At 34.3% G+C, this 24,368-nt stretch overlaps 2 protein-coding genes across 2 annotated transcripts; both read right to left on the reverse strand.

Moving 5' to 3' along the window:
- Positions 1 to 2,126: 2,126 nt before the first annotated feature.
- On the reverse strand, positions 2,127 to 3,136 carry LOC149159315 (flavonol synthase/flavanone 3-hydroxylase-like). The gene is made up of 2 exons (XM_089433466.1): positions 2,704 to 3,136; positions 2,127 to 2,463 (listed from the first exon to the last, which is right to left on the reverse strand). The coding sequence occupies exons 1-2, from the start codon at positions 2,736 to 2,738 to the stop codon at positions 2,139 to 2,141; spliced, it is 360 nt and encodes a 119-aa protein (XP_089289592.1). The 5' UTR covers positions 2,739 to 3,136; the 3' UTR covers positions 2,127 to 2,138.
- On the reverse strand, positions 2,748 to 5,560 carry LOC149159316 (leucoanthocyanidin dioxygenase-like). The gene is made up of 2 exons (XM_089434261.1): positions 5,430 to 5,560; positions 2,748 to 3,141 (listed from the first exon to the last, which is right to left on the reverse strand). Exons 1-2 carry the CDS (start codon positions 5,558 to 5,560, stop codon positions 2,748 to 2,750), a joined length of 525 nt encoding a protein of 174 aa, XP_089290387.1.
- Positions 5,561 to 24,368: the final 18,808 nt, after the last annotated feature.

The following is a 24,368-nucleotide window of genomic DNA, read 5'->3' on the forward strand; positions in this document are numbered from 1 at the left end:
TTGTGAGTGATCTCAGTTAATTAATCCAGGTATTATAGACTCATGTGCTGGTGTGTGTGTCTATTATCTTAGGCAACTGATTGATAAGATTGCAAAATAAACAGACACTGGAAAACAGTAAGAGAAACACAACAAGCAAATGCAAAACACAACAATTTAATAAGGAGTTCACCCAATCCTCCTCGACTACATCTCCTGGTCCATCTTTCAATGGTGGCCTTCTTTTATTGTGTCTTTAAGCAGCGTTTTTACAATGAGGAGCTTAATGCGAGTCTCCTATAGCAGATAATGCTTAGTAGGGTGATACTTGGATTCCCCAAGCCACTAGAGTACACAGACTCCCCCTTACCAAGTCTCGACCTCAACTGGTCTTAATGGGATGAGTCCAATTTGGTACTCAATTCCCGACAGATATCCTCACAGGGATTACTTGAACCTCTCAAGCCTTCTCGGTTCTATCTGCTCGATGCTGCCTTAGCTCTGCTGGTCAACTCGACTTTTGTTCTCTGCTTCTTGCTTTACTCTCTGTTCTATCTCTTCTGTCTCACCGTCTTCTTACTTTGCACTTTGTTTGTTCATGCCTTAAAGCCAATCCATCCCTTGACTGTTCGATTCCTCTTCCGTCTCTTCGGATCGCGTGCCACTGTCCGCTTGGAATTCCCTGCTTCTGTGTCACCGCCACTGTGTAACGTTTCATAGGAGGTGGCCACTTTTCCTCTCACGAACTGAGCGTCAGCTCTTCCTCGAATGGTTCGTTATTTCGGTTACTTTTGTGAAATGATTCATCTGCCAGTTCAGCGGTCAAATCGGACTTCAAATCTTTATATGCCTTATCTTATTCTTCCTGTCAAATCTGGTCTCCGATCGGGTGCAATCTCCGCCGTTAGATCTGGGGCTCCAGATCCTATGGTTATCGCTCTTATCGCATGGGTGACTTGCTCGAATGTTAGCCCGCGATGAGAGCGGTTTTATCTTTCATCCACTGGACACGCGTCACTCGGTGTATGGAATCACTTGGTCCTCTGACAAATTCGCTTACTGCCCTAAATTCCTCCAATATTCTGCCGGTTTTGGAGCACGGGACTCGCCTTCTGTTTTAGCGCTTTTCCCACGGTTTTCCGGTTTCCCTTGTGACCGAGCGCTACGGGTTTTTCCTTCTCAAGGGGTTTTGCCCAGCAATGCGCGATTAGCGCATCAGAAACAACCTCCGTTTCTGGGTTTGAGCCTCCCAACTGCCATTTTTGCGCCATGCACGGTCCCCATGGGCCAACGGTTAGCGCGCTTGACCGAAGGTCCTCGTTGCTTCGTGCTAGCTACAATTTTCCATTATAGAGATGTTATTTTTGATAGCTCGTTGTCTACAAGATTTTGAAGTCTGTCATGATTTGAAACAGTCATAGAACTCTGATAATTTTCATGGATCCAAATCGGATCATCAATGCTGCTGTATTTCCCGTTACTCAATATCTACTCAATATAAAGGTTATCAAATTTCACCAACACAAAAATATCGATATTAGAGCCATGGAAATTCGGTATTGGTCATTTTTATGTTGATTGCGGATTTTCAGAATATTTTGAGATTTAATGGATATTGGTGGAGTCAAATAATTGATCTGGTTCATATCTATTGAATCTAGAAATATTTTAATAATCTACAATTAACTAAAATATTTTTGAAATCTACAATAAACTTAAGTTCAGAAATAATTATTTATACAAAATAAATAAAAATTAAAAAAAAAATATTTTAGAGTTAAGATATATAAATGAACATGTTTTAGAATATATACACATTAAAAAACAAAGTTTATAGATCATAATTTCCATAAAATTTAATTTATAATTAATAATACAATAACATAATAACATAAAGGTTGCGATTGTTATTAATATACATAATAACATAATCAAGTGTTAATTACTAAATTAAATTGATTTAATTTCTTTAAACTGCATGATTAAATAGAAATAAATATATTAATCTTAGCGGACTTTCTGAATAAAACTCTAGGATAACTAAACACTTCCTAAATTTAGATTATGCGTAAAGAAACCAAAACTACATGCCAACCACTGAGAGTAATTACATCCAACAATTAACATCTTACAAGTTTTATGACAAATTGTTATGAATATTAATCACGGATATTGACAACCAGAGTGCCGGGAAGGAATTGCACATCAATCCAGGCTCCATCTTTGCGAATCTGCAACCCTGGGATTTGGTCATGAAGAAGAATTGTGATAGCGACAGGATCAGAATGGGGTACCACTCCCACCACCAGATCCCGTTGAGGACACGGTGGATAGTAATTTATCCTTATTTGCAGTTCCTTCCTCTCCCCTCCCATGCTCTCGTTCAGAGAGTTTTCAGTCTCTAGGCCCAGATCACGCGACAATACCTTCATCAAATATTCAAATAACTTGGACAACCCTGTGCTGTATTCATCCATGGCTTCCCTGCAACCACAAAGTTCATTAGATAGGTTAGGCTTTTTCTTTTTCAAGAAATGTTGGCGGAATCAGGGTACCTTTATAGAATCCATAATTTTAACCCTGGGAATCCTAGCTACCCATTTGAAAAATATAGTGACACAAATACAAATGCAGTTTACCAGTGTTGGTGTAACCCCAAACCTCTTCAAAAGACAGATACTGTATCAGAAAACTGGGAGTAAAAGAGCATATACAAATATATACGTGAAATGAGAGAGTTGTATAGGCCATTTGGACATGTCTCTCCTCTATAGAGGCCGCACAACATTATAGTAATAGTATCCCCATTTCAACTTAACCTCTCCATCTGCAGAATATCCGAGTTTGTTGCCATAGCCGATTGGGTCCTGTGCTTCGTTAGCGTACGCTTCCTTCTCTTCAGCGGGAAGCTGGAAGAAGGCCTTGCTTGCTGCTTGCACACGAGCTATAAGGGAGTTGGGGATGCCATGATTTATAATTTGGAAGAAGCCCCAATTCTCTACAACACTTGAAATTTGTGCAGAAATAGTGTCATATTGATCCTTGTTGAACCCGGCCTGTAAGTCAATAATGGGAACAAGGAAACGTGGATCATCGGCCTGCTCCGCAACTAGTGCCTTCTCCACTTGTCTCACGTACTCCGGTGGAACAGTTTGGATTCCACTCAGTGTTCAAAATTGAACACGTCAGAGCCCTTCAAAGGGCCTCTGGCACGTCAGAGAAGGGAGGGGAAATTTTTACAAGTCAAAAAAAATTTTAAATATGATTTTTGTCATTTAAAAAAAAAATTCGAATAATATCTTAAAATTTTTTAAGAAGGGCTGTTAAATTTTCAACTTTTTTTTAAAATTTCATTTTTTCTAAAATTAAAATTTTAAGAATGTTGAATTTGGGAATTTCCTTTCATGTTAAAACTTAAATCCTATTTGAGAAATTCCCATTTCAAAAACAACAGTTTCTTTTTTAGTTGTTTTTCCTAATTGTGCATATGATGCAAGTTTTTATTACTTATTATGCCAAAATTACCTTTTCATACCATTACATTTGGCAGTTTCTAAGTTGCTCCCATTTAAAAAACAACAGTTTCTTTTTGAGTTGTTTTTTCTAATTGTGCATATGATCCAAGTTCTTATTAATTATTATTTAACAATTACCCTTTGATACCATTTCATTTGGTAGTTTCAATTGAGAGCCACTAGGTTTGACAACGATTTAAGCTGGAGAGGAGCTGGAGAGGAGCGCATTCCACAGGCTCGCTGGAGAGGAGCGCATTCCACAGGCTTCCTAACGTACTGGATTTTATTTGTTTGTAGATTCCCAATTCCTGGTATGTTTTCATATTCCCAATTTCTAAATGAATTACTTGTGTCAGTGTTAGTAAATGTGGTAGTGACTTGGAGGCAAGATACTAGTAATCAAAGAACAGATTTATCTTTGTTCATAATAATTATAGATGCCACCTCAAATCTGGAAAATATGTTGTGGAATGCTTGTAGTTTGCTTACAAACATGAAATGTGAAATAATTATAGATGCCACCTCAAAAAATAGATAAGTCAAAATTTTAATTAAAAAATAGTTATCTTTTGTTCCCTTCAAAACTATTTACCCTTATGGTTGACATCATTATCTTCAATCTTTTTTATTACATATTTTTTGTTTTGAAACCAAATTTTTCCTAATACTTTTCTCTTTCCATCTTGTGATAACCTGGCCACTTATCTGCTCAAACAACCTCTTTAGTAAATATTATATTATTATATATTTCATTTTTATTCCTGCCATTACATAATCATAATCACACCCCAGAATCAAAACAACCGCAATAATCACACCATAGAATCAAAACTTCTGATCATAGTCACACCATAGAATCAAAACAACCACAACAATTCTGGTGTCATATGCATTCATTGGTCAATAATTAACCTTAAAATCCACACTTAAACATTTGCAATGCATTCTTCGCTAGGAAATTGGAATGCGCTGATACCCTGGAAGACACCCTTAGAATGGCAGTAACATGCTCTGACGTGTTCAATTTTGAACACTGCAAGTACCCATAGCAGATAAAGGCAAATCTCCACCAGTGGAGAATGTTGCTCGTCACGGTTTTAAAGGCCTCACTGACAGATAGATACTTGCCCGTTGCTTTGCATCCATTTTTATTTCTTTATTATATTCATTAAAATAATGATCTGTTTGTTTTGCGGGATAGCTTTCATTTCACAAGTGACTTTTACCTTATCCATTGCATGAGGTGGGTCCTACAACTTATTGATTGCATGAGGCGGGTCCTACAAGTTTGTTCGAGATACTCTAATTTCATTTCCTAATAAATAAAGCTATGCATATTTTGAAGAAAAGGCTGATGAAAAGGGGTGGTAGTTAGTGATAAGTCTCACAGGGTGATGAAAAGGAGTGGTAGTTAGTGATAAGTCTCACAATGTCGTTGTAACTATAGTTGTTGCTACACAATTTAAGGTCCCACTCATAGATGTATACTTTAGTATAAAGAGTGATGAAAAGGACTCATAGGTAGTAATAATTCTTGCAATAACCTTCGAATTAAAAATCGCTATTCGAAATTATTTTATATTACAAATAAAATTAATTGTTTTATACGTAATATATATATATATATATATATATATATATGAAATTAATATAAATTATTAATTATTTATTTAAAATTAAATAATTATTTTTTAATAATAATAATTATTATTTAATATGTTATTAAATATTTTGATTTAATTTTATATCCTAAAGAGCCTCTGGCATATCTATCTAACCCTTTATAATGTTTTTTAAATGTTGGGTAGGGATTTGATCTAGCATATCCTCTGGTTTATAATGTTTTGATTGAAAACCCTTACCCACACATAAATCTATCAAACTATTCCATGCCAAACACGAAACCGCCTCATCAATTATAAAAATTAGAAATACAGCCCACAGTTTTTCAAATCCGCCTCGCTTATTAATACAACCCACTGTTTTTTAATCCCTTGTCTTCTATAAAATACAACACCCTTCTTCGATTCCTCAGAGCTTCTCTTGCGTTCACGTTTTGTTATCATTTTTATACGTCTGAATAACTATCCTAGTTGCAATTAAGCTTAATTTATTCAGTTTATAAGAATTGATAATAATTTCAAATGAGTGGTCATTAATTTTGCTCATATATTTGTGTTGACTATGAATGTATGCTCTAAAACAGAATATCCTAAAGTCTAATTGGTGAACAAGGACCAAAGCGATACCTTGATTGATTTAATAATAGCACAATATAAGAGATTTAAAGGGACCAAACATTGAAAGATTATCAATTTCATTAACATTGTATCCCAAATGAATTATGTATCCCAAACTCTAATTCGTTAGGTTTGCTTTAGAGTAAATTTCCTTTTGATTTGCTTGTGAGTCAATGTTTCATAGATTTTATAGATTTTGAGATTGATTTTCGTTAGAATAGATTTATATGCTTTATTAAATTAAAAATACAAAAACATCTCCTTTGAAAAGTTTTGTTTCAAGTAGCTTTTGGAGTATTTTGAGAGAAAAAGGATTTTTCGTGCACGTAATGAGTGGTCATGTTTGTATGCTTGGAAAGATAAAGAGAATTGTTTCTTTGATTGTCTTTACTAAGAAAGTTGTTTTCTATAAAATTTGCATTTTCCAACTCTCTTAGTTAGGAGTTTCATTGAAAGAGAAAAGTAGTGTAAATCATCCTAAGTGCATCTTTGTAGTGGTTTGAGTCGAGTCTACACACCATTGGTTTCATTTCCGCTACCTTTTGTCTTTAAAGAAAACCATAAAATTAACGCTTAAAGTAAAATCAACTTAGTAACTTTTATTTACTAGGGCTCTGAAACACCAATTTAGATCAGGCTAGTGTCTTGGAGTAGGAGAGTAATTAACTCTCCAAGACAACAAAACCAAACAAATAGCTTATCTTGTGATAGAATAAATCCAATTGTCTCATTTGTACTCTGGGAAAGCTCCTCTTAAAGGAGAAGCACGAGCTCGTGTCCGAACCAGTGAGGGGATCAATCCTCCCTCATTGGGAACGACGCCAGACACGCACGTATTACAAACGGTAAACCTCGGATTAACCATTGTCGAGGAGCCAGGGGTCACTTGTCGGTAAACCTTGGATTATTGTCAAGGAGCCGGCAAGGGGATTGAGCTTGATACTCTGCCCTTGCGTGTTGTCGGAGTGTAGACTGTTCCCCCAGGTGCATTTGTTGCGGTTGGTAACCTTAGTGACCATTATCTCTAGGATTCTACCGAGGTGACGGTGGAGGGAAGATCCCACTGTACCTGGAGCAGACGTCGGCTATACTCACTTGGATTTTCCGGGGGGTTCACTTCACTCGAGACGGTTAAAGTGGAGGAACTTGTGCCGGTCTATTCATTAAGCAGGTTGCCGGGGTAACTGTTCCACCCGCCACTTCTGTACTGAATCCGGCGATGTTGGGTTTCATCTCCAACTAGCGTTTTCGGTCTGGAAGGCTACTGTTTGTGCTTGGTTTGATGCCCTAGATTCTTTAGGCGTGTGATTCAAATTTGTTTGGTTCTTTAGCGACTTTAGGTGGTTTGATTTGAGATTTTACTTTGTTTTCGTGTGTAGTAGTTAAAAGTTTTTAGCTGTGGCGGAATTACCGAGACAGTCCCGTAGACTTCGGGGCAAGTCACCTGAGATTGTTACCGGAACTGATTTGTTGAGGAAACTCCGTATATCACGGGGTGGACCTCCTGAAGACGTCCCGGGTCAGTACGAAGGATTGAAAATCCTTGTAACTCCTCCTAGTGGCAGTAGAGTAGGTTCACCTGAAGAAGGAGAGTCTTCCTTGGTAGTCCATCTAGATTACCAAAGTCTAGAGACAAGTTAAAATCCTGAAGCTGTTGCAGTTTCTGAGCTTGCTGGTAGTTTTTCATCTACTAGTGATCTAGGCGAAGAACCTGAAATATCCGAACCTGTTACTCCAACTTCTAGTGTTCCTGATTCACCTAGGATTGAAAGAATCATAACCGAGAATCTTCCTTCTGGTTTGATAGCTATTGAAGAACTTACTCCAGAAGAAGAGGTAGGCCCTGTTCTTGAAAATCAACCTACTCTTGACTTAAGAGAGCGTGAATCTATCTTTTACAGTCCACCTAGGAGTACTACTTGGTACCTTTCATTAACTAATTACTTAGACAATTCAGGGATAGGTTTTTCTCCACCTCGTACTCCTTATCCACCCGGAGGTATTTATACTCCTGTAAATATGTCTGGTTCGTCATCCGTGTCTACTCAATCTCCTGAATCTTTCTTGTATGGTGGTCCTTCTGTTCCTACTGGGTATCAATCACTTTCTGGTACCTTTGCGGGAGCATCTCCTTAACCCATTGGACATGGGTCATTAGCTGGAAGCAATGGTAATAGACCGTTGGGTGTAGGAGATGTTTATATGATGTCAGGTTCCATTCCCGGTTCTCAACCTCAAGGTGGTCAATTTCCGCCTGGGGGGCAGCCTCAATTAATGCATGGGGGGAAACCTCAAGGTACTCAAGTTGCGGCTGGGGGGCAGCTTCAAGGACACTAATTTCTACCTTCTAATTCTGGGTGGGTGTAATTCAACTGCTGAGAATCACTTTCTTCATTTGAGACAAAATGAAACATCTTAATGCTCTTCTCTAGTTGGAAGTGTTTGTGAACTCTTCTCAAGAAGTACCCATACATGACACATGCTGCATAGACTTTCCCCACTCAAACTGCCAACTGCTGGTGTGCTTTTTGCATCCTCTTTTTTGTGATTGTTGTCCTTGTGAATCATGATGCCTTCTACATTACAATTACTAAAAAACTATTTGAGATATTCCTTGTTATAGAAGAAATTTCGTTTTGGTGATAGCAATGTGCATAACCTTCCATGAAGATCAATGTTAATTTTAATTTTCAGTGATCAACAGACCTATGTGTGTGAGATCTATTTGTTGCTTTTCATTAGTTTTCATATGAATTTTGTTGTATATTGTCTTATTTTCAAATAAAAATATGTTTTTTTATATTAATTTATATTTTTATATTTCTTGTTTTGTTGACTATAGGTATAAAATGCCACCTCTTGGTCGCCCCAAAAAGGATCTGAAACAACTTTCACTTTCCGATGCATTTGGTATCTCTCAATGTTCTAATCAACCACATATTTCTGAAAATGAATTATATGATCATGTGGATGAGGACCATGAATCAGATAGTGCAGAACTTCTTGAAGAGGAACCAACATCCAAGAGGTACAAAAGAACATTCAAGTCCAAATGGAAGTTGAGATTTCCATGGGCTTATGCTGTAAAAGATTTTAATGGTGTTGAAAGGATAAAATGTTCATGGTGTGTAAAATTTAAAAGGGAAACTCCATTTGCTAAAGATGGAAGCACAACCCTTCAAGTTAGTGCTTTAAACATCCATGCAACATCAGAGGCTCATAAATTTGCTTTGCAACTTGTAGAGGGAGAAAGTAAACGGAGTACTCTTCCAATTACAAAACATGTAGAACTAATGGTTGATGCTCAGAAAGAGAGAATTATATCAGTTATTGAGAACATGTATTTTGTTGCAATACATGATTTACCTTTGGAAGTATATAAGCCAATTTGTGACTTGAATAGGTATAAAAACACTCCTCACATGCCTCTAACAGATGAATACTCAGCATATACAAATACAACATCTGGAAAAGACTTTCTAGAAGCTGCTAAGGAGGTATATTGGAAAAAATTAAAAGATGAGATTTTCCAAAGCCCATATTACTCACTTTTAGTTGATGAAAGCACTGATCGGACTATGGTGCAACATTTGATTATTTATATTACATATTTGACCAATGAAGGAAGAGGTCCATGTGCTACAAAATTCATACAATTGCTACAAATTAGGGATGGAACATCACAGTCTATGTATGATACTGTGACATCTCTTTTAGCAGACATGAATCTATCCATGACAAAGTTAGTTGGATTTGGATCTGATGGAGCATCATCCATGAGGGGTATTCGTGAAGGTTTATCTACTAAGCTTCGTCGACATGCCCCTCATTTAGTAGATATCCACTGTATAGCTCATCGAGAAGCATTAGCAGCTAATGATGCTTCATCTTATTTTGAAGAGTTGCAAGCTATTGATAAGTTTGCAAACAAGATCTATTCATGGTTAGGGAAATCTACTAAAAGACATGGAGAATTGAAAGAGCTAATGGAGTCATTTCAAATCACAAGGCTAGAAGTGTTACAAATTCATCATATTAGATGGCTTTCTAGAGGAAAAGTCATGGAAAGACTCGTTAAGCTCATGCCTGCTTTGTTAAGGGACTGGGAGTTAGTGGAGAAAAAAATGTATGAGATGGCTACAATATTTCAAGTTCAATTTTGCATCCACTTACTTGCAGATGTGCTTATTGAATTAAATAAGCTGAATCAAAAGTTTCAAGAGGATCATGTTGACATTACATCTATTGGAACAACTTTGGATATCACTATTAGCTTGCTTCATAAGCGATTTCTAAAAGGCACATTTGGGGCAGGTGCAATGCATACATCATCCTTCTTAAATAAAACACAACAGGGAACTCTTGAGTTTGCAGATTGCACAGGTATAGTACATGTACATGAATTAAGGTTTGAGAGTTTGCCAAAGTCACAAAGATCAGGGACACTAGATGACTGCATTACGCTGGGAAAGGCTTTTGTAATGAAGGTGATTGACTCTCTAAATGCAAGATTCACAGATTTACCTATTTTTAATGCAGCTAAGTTTTTTAGTCCTCGTAATTATTATGAGGATATGGATGATAGAGACTCTCAAACAAGAAGATGGTTGACATGTTTATGTGAAAAATTTAGTGCTGGAGGCTTGCTTTTTGTGGACAACATTAAATGTATGGGTGAAATGGATGAATTTATATGTACTATGTATAAATCTTACCCAAAGAAGCATATGTTTGGAGCATGGGATCTATGTGGAGGTGAAATTGAATGGTTTGAAGGATTTCCATGCTTAATGCAGCTATGGCAAGCAATTCTTGTTATTCCGGCTAGTACAGCAGTTTGTGAAAGAGGTTTTTCAAAATTAAATCGGATAAAAAATGAGGATAGGTCAAGGCTTTCTTTAAAAACATTGGATATGTTAATGTTTATCTCTCTCAGTGCACCTCATGCTCTAAATGAGGTAGATTGGAATGCTATTTATGATGAATGGAAAGAGATGAAAACTCGAAAACCTCTTCCACTATGAAAATAGATTGAAAGAACTAGTAAGTTTCAGTGTTTATTACCATCATTGTCTTACTCTATCAAGCACTTGAATGAACCATTTTGGTAAGTGAATTTTTTTAGTTTTATACCATTTGCCTTTTGTAAATGAAAGCATAGCCATATTTTTCAAGTTTGTATGTGAAGTTTTTCTAACACATATTGAATGTAATCATTGCAGGATATTGCACAAGATATGTTAAGCTGGAGGACCACAACTGTCAAAGTTCTATAACTGAAAGAAAAAGCTATCTTAGATCAATTTTGCGGCCAAGTATAGGGACTGTAGTTCCAATAATTTGAGATGTGCAAATATTGGCTTCTAATAGACAATAGAATAGTGATTTGGTCAAATTTGAAGTTTATAAGCTAGAATTTATTTTTAATTTTATAAATGAGACCTTCCATATACTTTTAATATAAGTATTTTTGTTTCTTCGTATTTTTATTTTTATTTCAATTTCATTAAGATGTAATTATGTATATATGTTTATTTTTTGTACTCATATGCAGTTTCCCAACTATGATTTTGTTCCTATAGTTGGTTCAATTGTGGTTGAGTTCAAGGCCTGTGAAATATGATCTTATGTGGTTACATTTCTCAATCACACGTGTAAGAGTAATTCATTTACTAATGCAGCCTTTGACATAGCAGTATGTTTTTGTTTGTGAAAAAATAAAAAGAAATTTGAAAATAATTTACTATTGTCAATTGAATTGCTTTTTTTTTTTATGCTTTTCATTCTAGAAGTGCGACCTAAATGTGTGCCCTTCTAAATGAAATTAAGACCTACCCTTCAAATTTGATCACTGATTCCACTCTCTGCCAAGTTCTGCGCTCGGGTAATTTCCCAGCTCCCCGTAGCCGCCATCGCCTCTCAGCCCAGCCTAGCCTAGAACAATGTCGTGACCTGTGGGAAGGGGCCGTCAGTTCTTTGATTCAGGGCCAGATATGCGTTTCAAGGGTTGTACAACTTAATGCATATATGAAGAAGAAAAAGCAGGTCAGATCACATTTTTCGTACTCTTGCGACTTTCTTGGGATTTGCAAGTTTTTTGAGTTCACGAGGGCCATTCCATTCTCGTTTTCCCTTTTCCTTTTTTCTTTAAACATGTGATTCATCGTATCAATATGATATTAGTTATGTTTATGAACAGCAGGTTCTTAATATTTCTTTTTTTCTTTAAACATGTGATTCATTGTATCAATATGATATTAGTTAGGTTTATGAACAATAGCTTCTTAATATTTTGAAGAATCATAGTAGATAATCATATTACAAGATAAATATGAAAAAGGAAACCAACTATCTCCACAAATCAAAACAAATAATCATATTACAAGATAAAGCAAACCAACCATCTCCACAAATCAAAATAAATAATCATATTACAAGATAAACATGTTTGGAATAAGTAAGAAAAAAAACAAACCATCCTCACCACAAGTCTTACACTTGCTTCATATATTCCATTTCTTTCACCATATCCAACAGGCCACATTTGTATATTTTCTGGGTGGGATTTTGTTGTTGTTGCTTTTATCCCAAATTTCATTCAGTTTTATTCCATTACACTCTGGCCAACAAGGTCGCTTTGACCCATTTTGGGTAGAATTTCTTGATTTATTTTAGATAAAATTTATGAATCGGCAGGGTATATTTATATTTTTTTCATTTGCATGATTTTTATAAAATATATAGATTTTTCTTTTTCTTTTTATAATTCAAAAAAGTCAAAAAAAAATTATGGTTTATGTTATTGAATTTATATATTTTTAATATATATTTTTTTAATTCGAAGTTGTTAAAAAAAATTATGGTTTATGTTATTAAATTTATATATTTTAATATTTTAATGGTTTTTTCTAAAATATTAAATGTATTTTATTTTTAAAATATAAATTAACTAATAAAACATAAAAATTTCACTAAAACCAATATTATTAATTTGTTATAAAAAAAAAAAAAAAATTACCATTTTAGTAAACTATCAAAAAAAATATAATAAACTAATTCTTCCTTATTATCGAATTTGAAATAAAAAAAATACATGTATAATAAATCAATTGTTTAAAATATTTTTAGTATTTACAATAGGTTGTTAATATTTTCCTATTTGTTTTTGGTTTTATAAGTATTTGTTTTTGGTTTTATGATGATGATGATGATGGTTAACGTCCATTGAGACCAAACTTTGGTTTATCGGACCTAGAGAAACAAATTATTTAGTTTGATTTAAGGTTTTATTTCTATGCTCAAAAAGCTTGGAGAGAAGCCTCCCAAGCTCATTGTAATTTTGAAATTGTAAAAGGCTAGGAAGGTCAGTATTGCGACAAAGATTATGAAACTGAGATCTAATGTGGTTGTACGTGGGGCACTCTAAGAGGAAGTGGTTTTCATCCTCAATGTTCCTATTATCACAGAGATGGCAAATTGCTTTTGTCCATGGTGTTTTAGGAACTGTCCAATGACTTGTTTCACTATGGAGCTCATGAGATTTCGTTCTAAACTTTGCTAAATTAATTTTCTTCTTTGACCTACCTAAAATAGAGAGATACTTTTGATCTTCTAGGGTGGGGTTGATGACCTTCTTATAATAACTCAATTTTATTTTAGCCGCTAAATCTTTCTCGCACCACATTTTTTCTTTGAACTTAGAAGTAACAATATTTTTAATTTTATTAATGTTTTGCAATGCATCGTTCTCATTGATCTCCCAATGGTTCATCCAGGCCCTCGTGTCTTTATACCACCCCCGTTTGAGCCTTAGATGGTTTTGGCTGGAATTTAAAGCTAGCTTGGGAAGTCTATGATCTCCTATGTTATTGAGCTTGTGCTTGTACAACAAAAGCCTAGTCATAGCTAGGCTTTCGATAGGGGAAAGACCTACTTCTATAAGGAGAATAGGGTAGGGTGTATTGCTTTTAATTTTCAGGTTATACGTTATAAAGCGCTTCTGGATTTGCTCAATCTTTCTCCACGATTCGCTAGAGATGCTGCAAACCCAAACCTCACATACATATAAGATAACAGGAGTGACTAAAGTTTCAAAGAGGAACTTCTTTTTATCCCACATTACGAGGTTTGTCGTTTTACAATTATTTTCAAGACCAAAGTAAGCTTTCCACCCCCCATTAATCCTTTTCTCAATGCTATAGTTCCAGTTGATTTTGTGATGAATATCAATTCCTAGGTACTTGTAAGAATATACTTCTTCCAAGTTATTATTGTCATATATAAAATTAGCATAGGTGTCCTTCTTGGATTTGATAATCATAACTTTTGTTTTGTCAGAGTTAACAGTCATACCCATGGTAGAGCAGAAATCCTTAAGAAGTCTAAGCTGCTTATCAAGATCAGATGGACACCTTGCGAGGAGAACAATATCGTCAGCATAGAGAAGAAGGATGACGACTAGCCCAACTAAGAGCGTGCCAACACATCCTGCTTCTTCTAAATAACCTTCGAGCTTGTCAATGTAAATGTCAAATAGGGTAGGGGATAGGGGGCAACCTTGTTTAACTCCGATATTACACTTAATATCTTTCGACCACCCCTCATTTCTTTTTAGCTTGGCAATAACATTCTCGTATAATCTAATAGCGGCAGCTCTCAACTCGAAAGGAACCTTTAGCTCTTCTAATCTATTCCAAAGGTTGTTTCCAGGAACCATATCGAAAGCCTTTTTAAAGTCCACAAAGCAACAAAAGAGATTGGATTTATCATTGCGACATTCCTCGACAATGATTCTAAGTGTAACGAGGTGGTTTATTGTTGAGTGATACCTTCTAAAACCTACTTGGCCTTTAGCCCTCTTATCTTCACTTTCAAGCCATATGCTCAACTTCTTTTCCAAAATACTACCATATAACTTAGCCAAGAGAGGGCTGATCATAATTGTTCGATAGTTAGAGGGGTTATTTGTATCCCCATTTTTAAAAATAGGGGTAATGAGGCTCTCAGTGCATAACTTAGGGAACCCTTGCTTGACTTCTTGATTGAAAAGCTTGTGGATGTGGGGGTTGAGGATAGGGCTTCCAATTTTTAATATTTCTGCTTGGTAACCTTCAATGTCCTTAGCTTTCCCATTAGCCAGGCGCTTAACCCCAAAATTAATGTCTTCTAGAGAGAAGACTTCTTTCGTTGTGGGTAGGGTTTGAAAGTTATTCATGATATTAGGAGATTCATAGAGCTTTTTAAGGTAAGAATTCCAATCGTGTAAAGCAATTTTATTATTGTCTTTAGATTTCCTAGTCAGGATCTGCCTCCAAAATTTCTTAGGAGCTACCTTAGAGAGGTGTAAGAGATTCTCTTGTCTTTTACGAATGTACTGCCTCTTTTTTCTTTTAGTTAGGGCTTTGTATTTTTTTATCTGGTCCATTTTAAGAGATTCATCAACAACTTCCTTAATAGCTCTCCTCGCATTTTTACAGTCTTTGTCATACCATAGGTTGGTTTTGCTATTTTTTTTATTATTTGAAACTTCAATTGAGAACTTATTAATAGAATATGAGAGGGTTGTAGTGAAATTATGGTAGAGGTCTTCCATGTTGCCTATGCTAGATAAAGGAAGCAAATTAGTTTTTAATTCTTTTAGAAAGAGATCGTTTTTATTTCTATCAAATATTAAAGTATTTTGGCTATAAGTATTATTTTCTATGGGGTCCCTATGCATGACAAAGTTGAGAGTTATAAGTAAAGGCCTATGATCAAAGTCAGGCTCGTGGTCGTTTAAGATGTCAAGATTTATTATTTCGTTGTATAAAGGGAGATCGGAAATAACATAGTCTACCATGCTGCTACCAAGCCCATGGATGCAGGTCATCTGGCTAGAATTGGGCCACTTCTTTAGACCGTTGCAAATTATGAGATCCTGAGCACTATAAAGCTTGACTAGCTCCGACCCAAACAGATTCTCCCTGAGGTCTTCAGAGCTTCTTTTGTACCTACTAGCCAGAGTAGGGTCTTCGTCCAACCAAAGAGGATTAGGGTTTGAATGATTGCTTAGAATAATAGCTTGTTCGCTTGAAGTTCGAGCATTAAAGTCACCTATTAAAAGGATATTACCTTAATTCCTTAGGCTAGAAATATCATTCTCCAAACCAATGTAAGGATTATTTTTATCTAGATTCTTCTTCTTATAGAAGTTAGAATTGATGGGGGGGAAATAACATATTGCTATGTAGGTCTTTTTATTATTAATGTTGGTGATCTCTATCCAACTATATTGGTTGTAAGGGTCGTTTTTATAAATCCTAGCATGGGGGGAGATGTTCTTTTTAATGTAACAAGCTATTCCCCCAATGCCTCTATGGGAGGATCGCTTGTTCCAGGTAGACCATAGCATAAAGCCATTTATGTTAGGGACCTTAGATTCTTCGTGCTCCCAAGTTTCAACAAGAAAAATAATATCAACATCATTTGAGATCCAGCTTAGCTTGGGGCCTTTGTTCCATGGAAAGCCTCGACAGTTCCAAGAAAGAATCCGGGGCATGTTGAATTGCTATTTAGTAAGTTATCTTTTTGGTTTCTATCTCGAATAAAGGCTTTTCTATTTCTGATTATTGCCCATTTTCCTTCCTTTCTAGCTTCTTTTACCTTTTGAACCTCCATTCTTAATTCTGCTTGATCTTCTGGGATGAGATATTCATTTATAAATATTCTTGTTCGTTTTAGACTTGAGGTTTTGCTAAGTATGTCATACTTATGCTTAGTAGAGTTCACCTTTATTCGGATTAGTCTTCCTTTATTTTCAGTTAATTTCCCCAACCTTGTTGCTTCTGTGAGACAAGTTGTATCAATTTGTAATTTATTATGTAGTTCTGTCTTGGCTATGGCTAAAGTATCCTCATTTACCTCCTCTTTTAAACCGAAGATTATAATGTTCAAGGCCCTTTTGTTACGCTCATGGTCTAATTCTATTAATTTGTTCATTTCATCTTTAATTGGTTTGATGTCTAATTTATCTACAATATGATTTAGGGTAAGACGGCTATTAACTTTTTCTTCTAAATTTTTAATAATGTCCTTCATTTTAAGGCTCTCTAAAGCATCTCCTTGCTGGGATGTTTGATTAGTATCTTGGTTTTCTTTTTCTATAACCTGCAAGCTAGTCTTTATTGCCACCATTTTATTCTCCAATAGTTCTATTTTATTTTCTATTTGTTTTTGGATTGTGTCTTCAAGAGATGCAAATTTATTTGCCAACATGGCTTCTAACTCTGTTTGTAGCTTGACTTCTCTTTCTTCTCTACGTTTCTCTACAGATTCTATATACTCATAGAGGCCTTGTAGAGTAACTGTGCTAGGCCTGCCTTTGGTAATCTTTGGAAGCTGTGGTGAAATATTCATATTTGAAAATATATGAGAAAATATGTATTAGAAAAAGATAAGGAAAGGAAAGTGTGCACCTGATATCAACCCTCGCACGTGCCCACCACAGCCCGCAGACCTGATTGGATCGAGTTCAAAAGATGCCATCGATGGACCCAAGATCACCAGAAAGACCCTTATTATTTGAATGCAAGCCTCAGAACCAAGATCACTGAAGGGTGAGAGAGCCTCAGAACCAAGATCACCGAATGCGTTTATATATGCGAGCTCCACAACCAAGATCGAATGCGAGAATTATATATACAGTTTACGCGATATTGGAGCCTCAGAAGCGAAGCGGGACCGAATGCGTTTAAATAGATCACCGAATATATGCGAGCCTCACAACCAAGATCGAATGCGAGGATTATATATACCGAATCCAGTCGAATGTGAGGATTATATATATAGTTTAAATAGATCACCGAATGCGTTTAAATAAATCACTGAAAAAGTGCAAGACCGAATGCGTTTATATAGATCACCGAATAAATGCGAGCCTCACAACCAAGATCGAATGCGAGGATTATGTATACAACTTCCTTTCCTTTTATCTAATAAACTTGGTATTACATTATTTCCAAATAAATAAAAAAGCATAAGATAAACTTGATAAACCTCCATTCTTCCCAAATATGTAAGAGGGTAAATAATATGCATCTTATATTATTAATTAAGATTATTGTAAAATATGTAATATGTTCAATGTTGCCAGGTAAAAAAAGAAAAGATAAATATTATTATTATTTTAAAATTTTAGTAAATTATTTATAATAATTTAATAATTTTCAATGATGAATAATTTAGTGTTAGTGTTAGTTATATATATATATATATATATGAGAAATGAAATAGTATTTAAAGATATATAACTTAGGGCATTTTTTCTATTTTAAATCTGAAGAATAATAATATAATTATATTTTTAGAGATTATTTTATTTAGAATATAATTTTAAATTTTTTTATATTAATTAAAAAATTATTTTTTAAATATAAAATAATTAACTATCCAAATTCAAAAAAATTATAAAAAAAATTATAAAAATGAATGTCTATTTTTTAAGGACTATTAACAAATTCTTATAATTAATTTATAATAATATTTTAATTTATAATTAATGAAAATGAACCTATAACTCTTTGAACACTTAGATAATAATATATATAAAAAATTGAACCAAAACCTTACTCAAAAAAATTAATAAGTTTAACAAAGTTCCGAACATCTTGCACACTGATAAAATAGAAAATAGAAGGTATTAATTTGAAATGAAATTTTAATAGGGAAATTGGTTCCAGGACTTCCCATAGAAGTTTGTTGGGCTGATGTTAAAATCACTGATTCAAAATCTGTGGGTAGTCCCACCCACTTAACCAACCAAAACACACAACTTAAAAATTATGAGAACAGCTGATAACTACTGCCCCTGAAGTTACCACGTATTTTGGAATTTGAATAGACACGTGATACTTGAAGTTACAAATTGAACGATGTAAAGTTAAGAAGTCGCAATTGAATCAATTACGGAATTTCTGCAAAACAGAGTGAGTGATTTAGTTAGCTTTCAAATTAGGCCAAAGTTATATACTTTACAAAAATTCAAGATCCATTTCATCTGCGCAGATTTGAGTGGAATTTCTGTAGATGACGTTTCCCGAGAGCACTAGGTTGCCCGTAGATGTGATTAATGAGAATTACGTATAACAACCATAACGTACAGTGGGTCCATGGGAGACCCCATTGGTATCGCTGGTGATTTTAAAAGGAGTCGTCTAACAGGTGAAGGAATTGTCTAGATAATAAAAAGTGTCTTAAATTTATGTAAAAAAATCTTATAAAATTTGTAGAGTCAGTGTTTGAATCGTGTTTTTGATGGTGGAAATGGATTCAGCACCATCAAAAACTTCTAGGACACTTAAAATTTTGAAGTATAACAACTATAACTTGGATTTACAAAAATCCTTACCAGATTTTCCTAGCAATTCCTCTGGCTAATTATACTGGGCATTTTAAAATGAAAATGAGTGGATACAACGCTGCATAATCCAAAAGACAGTAAATCAGGTGGATGTTGATAAGTCACCGACTTTAGAGTTGTGACTTCCAAAACTTTTCAAAAATTTAAAAAAAAAAAATCGTTTGAAGGGCATGAGACCATCATTGTGTATTTTTTTAATATTTTAATCTTAATTTTAAATAAAATATTTGAATATTTTTATTAATTAACATTTTTTATATCAATTTTATATTAAAAAAATAAATAATTTGATATTTATTTTAAATATAATTATTTTATGTAAATTATATAATTTAATTAATTTTTAATATGAAATTAATATATGCTATTTAAAAAAATTAAATAATAATTTCATTTTCATAGATATAAAAAAAATATTTCATCCTTGAAATAAAACATTTTAATGTCAATTATGATTATATTATATAAATAAATTGACAATAAACTGAGAAAATTACTTTTTATTTAAAAAAAAATATTTTTAGTCTAAAAAATTTGCACCTCAAGAAGCTTGATCTCTCTAGCCTCTTTGTAGATCTAGAGTTAAATAGAATATATTCCACATAAATATTATGGGTAACTCAAAAATCACTAGTAACTTGACCAAATCAAGTTTACCTTATTATTTTAGTTTACAGTTATTTTTATCTTAACATAGGGACATTTTTATTTTTAGTTTATTTTGACCAAATAAAAATGATTACATCACATTAAATTACATTACAACATCTCTACTATACTTGGTTGTAACAATTATATTAAACTTAATAATATTATGTTTAGCCTCATATTTTAATATATAATATATACGGATATTAATTTTATGGTATTAATATATATTATAATATATCAAATATAATATTATTCTAAAATTTATATTATACCATCATATATTCATATTAACTTCATATCTACCTAGAGAGGAACCAAATCTTTTTTAAATGATTTTTTTTTTTAATGGTTGCACTTCCATTGATCATTTTCTCTATCTATATATATGATGTTAAAATCTTTTACTCAATGTATAATGAAAATTTTAATTGATATAAAATTATGTTATTTAATATGGATATTAAAATATTTTATTTATGACTCATTGAAATAATTTTATGATATTAATGCATTTTTGTTTTAAATATTACATATCAACTTAACATAGAATGAATTAGATATCAAGTAATATCAATAATATTATTTGTACATGTCATTTGTCAACTCCATATTAAGTAGGGAAGGAATTACATATTTCTCTTGTAGTAAAAAGTTTTTTTTTTTTTTTTTTTTTTAACTTTCAATTACTTTCTCTCTTTATATAAAGTTGTTTTAAAATTAAGTTTGAAATTGAAGGTTTTATTTGTCATTGTTATCAGGGAGATGTTGTGAGGTAACGTTACATTTGAAAATAATAAATTAATACTTACATTAAAAAATTAAAAAATAATAATTAATTTATTATTTTTAAATGTAATGTTACATGAAAACATCTCTCTCATATTGGGTTAGAAATTGCCTCTATGTGCAACAATTTCTTATTGTTGCACATAGGGAGTGGAGCATATGGTGATCGTCTGTTCTAGCACTCTGTGGAATACCCCTGGTGATTTTGACAACTTAGATGCCCCTACATTAAGTGGGCCCAAGCCAAGTGCGATTGGTGGTGATTTTGACAACTTATATGCCTCTCTGTTTTTTTTTTAAGACTCACATAAAACATAGATACCGATCAAACGGGAACTATTACCTCAAAACGGGTACTCGAGCCCCCGTGAGACCCCTGGTGATTTTGACAACTTAGATGCCTCTACGTTAAGTTGGCCCATGCCAAGTGCGACCGGTGGTGATTTTGACAACTTATATGCCTCTATGTTTTTTTTTTGTAAGACTCACATAAAACATAGATACTGACCAAACGGGAACTATTATTTCAAAATGGGTACTCGAGCCCAAAAATCCCCAAAAACCATGAAAAAACAACCCAAAAATAAAAAGTGTTGATTCTGCATCACCATTTTTTAGAGTAAATTTTAAATATTTTTTTAAAAGAACAGTAAAAAACAATAAAAGTCATTTTGTTTGGTGCAAAAAACACCTTGAAATCGAAAAGTGTCAATGCCAGAATAACGTCTTTTTTTCAAGGTACATTTTCAACGTTTTTTAATAATGACATTAAAAATAAAATATCATGACTCTGAAAAACTTTAAATTTCCAATGATTTTCAAGCATGTCATTAACGATAAAATATCACGTTTTTAAAAAGCCTTAAAATTCCAACGATTTTTAAACATGACATTAAATTTAAAATATCACTTCTTTGAAAAACCTTAAAATTCCAACAATTTTCAAGCATGGTGCTAAGGAAAAATATTTATAACTATTTTCAACCATAACATTAAAGATAAAATATCACGACTTAGAAAAACATTAAAATCTTGACAATTTTTCAACCATAGAATTAAATCTAAAGATTATGACTACAAAACAATCTTAAGTTTTCAAAATATTTCAAGCATGAGATTATGGAAAAATTTTATGACTAAAAAAACTTTAAAAATGAATCTCTGAATGAAAGAGTTATTATACCAAGAGTAATTTTTTTAAATGTTAAATGTATAGCGATTTTAAAATCTTATCTCAAGACAACTTGAGACATCGCAAAAAAAAAAAAATCAACTATCAAATTGACACGAAGTGTAGGTGAGCTCAACCCATTGTAATGAAAACTTAAAGACCAACCATGAAATTAATACATTTTCGTGCAGACTCAACTCGTTGTAACGAAAAATTTAACATCAACTATCAAATTGCACATCATGGGATTGGGTTGCTAGACAAGCATCGTCACTGACCCTGAATATATATATGGAAGATTGACAAAAAAACAAAAATTCAAATATTGAAAAGAAATAAAAAAAAATATATATATAACAAGTAAAAAAAAAACACGTGACAAAAAAATCAAATATAAAAAATATATAATAATGACATAAAAAAAACTATAAAAGGTAAAAAAAAAAAGCTAACCATACCATGTAAAACTAAAAAAAGGAAAAAAGAAAAAAAAAACGAGTAAAACAAAATAAAAACAAAATTACAAATTAAAAATTAAAAAAATAAAATACAACATTAAAAAAAAAAAATTAAAAACTTAAAAAAAATTCCCCGCCCACTCTGAAGCCCAACAAAAAACAAAAAATTATATATATATATATATATATATATATATATATATATATATATATAATTAAAAACAAAAACAAAAAAAAACAATTTTTTTTTAGTTAAAAATAAAAAATAAAAACATCATTAAAACGAAAGTTAATTAATTACCAAAAAATAAAAGAAAATATAAAATATAAAATAAAAAAAAAAAAAAAAAATCAAAACAATTAAAAATAAATAAAATTTATATATATATATATATATATATATATATATATATATTAAAAAAATATTAAAAACATTACCCCTCCCTGTCGCTCCGCCCAACCCCACCACCTCTCTCCCCCTCCCACCCCCTCTGTAACGTCCTGCGGTTCTGCCCGAAGTGCGACCGCGTTTGGCGACAGGCGACCGAGGGCGCGCACATGGTTGGAGGGCGAGCTGCGGTTGTGCGACGGTCATGCGACGGTTGTGCGACACATATGCGACGAACTTATGCGACGTTCTCTTGGATGATATGCGCACATATGAGGAGAGCGTTGGTTTATATATGCACCTTGGAGCGTGAACGATATGTTTGGAGGGCCGACACATGGTTGGGCATTTTTAGGGGTGTGCACAAGCGTTGGGCAAGTCGGCTGGGTGCCAGACTTAGCCCCAACACATGGCTATATATTGTGAATGCGTTGGAGCATTTTCATCATCGAACAATCACTTGACATCTTCGCACAAGGAGAAGGGAGTGCGCAGTTCTAAGTGCGCAATACAAGAAGGTGAAGGCGCAGATCTCATGCGCCCATTCTTGGGCTAATCGCACAAAGAAGAAGCGTTGAACTCGGTATTGGGTGAAGGTGCAGGTAGGAGCGCCCGGTGGTTGGGTGAGGCATGCACGGTGGATGTGTGGCACCCGCTTTGTGCGAAGGCTTGGCGTGAGTGTCTTGGCGACTCGGGTGAGCGCCTGCCCATCGTGCAAGTGTGCACGAAGACTTGTTGGTGTGTTGGGTTGTGAACGGAAGTGTGTCTCGGGTAGAGACGTCTGTATGTGGCGACTTGGAGGCGCGCCCAAGTTGGGCAAACAACACGATCGTGCAATAAGGTGAACGAAGGGTTGGAGAGTCGTGCGGCAACCGTGCGGAGGTGCCGAAGAGCTGGGCAACCGAGTTTGTCGAAGTTTTGGAAATTGACTAAGTGTAAATTTGGGGTTTCCCAAGATTTAACTTGTACATTGTAAAAGTGAAGATTGTATAATATATTGATATCGGGCAGACTCATATTGTAGGGAGTTGCCCCTCCCTTTATACTGTTGTGCATTTCTCTTGTATAATGCTGTTGATAATGAATGTGTATGGGTATTCATTGGTATAAAGGAACACATTAATAATACTTGGTTGCGAAAGTAGGATAAGTGGAATGTTAGGTGTAGTCCACGAACATAAGTATTGGTGAAAATAAAGTGTTCGGTGGTACCGCAACTCGCTATAAGCAGTTGAAAGACTACCGCAGGTGTAGGAGCATGACAATTGGTATCAGAGCTCGGCTGGAGCTGGTGTTAGAGCAAGGTTGCTCGTGACGAAGTGACAGTGGAAGCAGGTACTTGCAGGTGAAGGAAGCTGGTTTCACATACAAGTGGAACAAGGGCTGGTTCATGGTTGCAGGGAACTTGGTGAGGCTGGTGAATGGTGAAACAGGTTTAGCAGAGGTGAAGCATCGTGCTTGGACCAAGCTAAACGACAAGGCATGGTAGGTTTGGAAGAATGTGAAGGGAAGCTCTTTCTTACCTTATACAGGTTGAAGCGGATGAAAGAAGAGAATCCCCGGATTCGAAAGGAAGTTGAAGTCTTGGAAAAAAATGTTGAAGACGAACTTCTTCAACTTGGTTGGACAATGGATCAAGATTAAGTTACAGACTATGCTAACCGAGAAGAGGAAGTCGTGATGATTGAGGATGTTGCAGATGTGACAACGATGGAGGATGAGCTTGAAGTCATTCAAGTTGGACCAGGATCGTGCAGTTTGCAGACATGGGTGGATGAGGATAC

The sequence above is a fragment of the Pinus tabuliformis genome, chromosome 5_2 (genome assembly GCF_031772625.1).
Source record: "Pinus tabuliformis cultivar Carrire ecotype Pingquan chromosome 5_2, CPIR1, whole genome shotgun sequence".
In the NCBI taxonomy this organism is placed as follows: Eukaryota; Viridiplantae; Streptophyta; class Pinopsida; order Pinales; family Pinaceae; genus Pinus; species Pinus tabuliformis.

What these genes read in the sequence shown, in the direction of transcription:
- LOC149159315 (XM_089433466.1), bottom strand. Translation starts at nt 2,738, where the DNA reads ATGTCCAAATGGCCTATACAACTCTCTCATTTCAC. An exon ending in ATACAACTCTCTCATTTCAC is followed by an intron (nt 2,464 to 2,703) that starts GTATATATTTGT and finishes TTGTGGTTGCAG; the next exon opens with GGAAGCCATGGATGAATACA.
- LOC149159316 (XM_089434261.1), bottom strand. Translation starts at nt 5,560, where the DNA reads ATGATAACAAAACGTGAACGCAAGAGAAGCTCTGAGGAATCGAAGAAG. An exon ending in GATTTGAAAAACTGTGGGCT is followed by an intron (nt 3,142 to 5,429) that starts GTATTTCTAATT and finishes TTGAACACTGAG; the next exon opens with TGGAATCCAAACTGTTCCAC.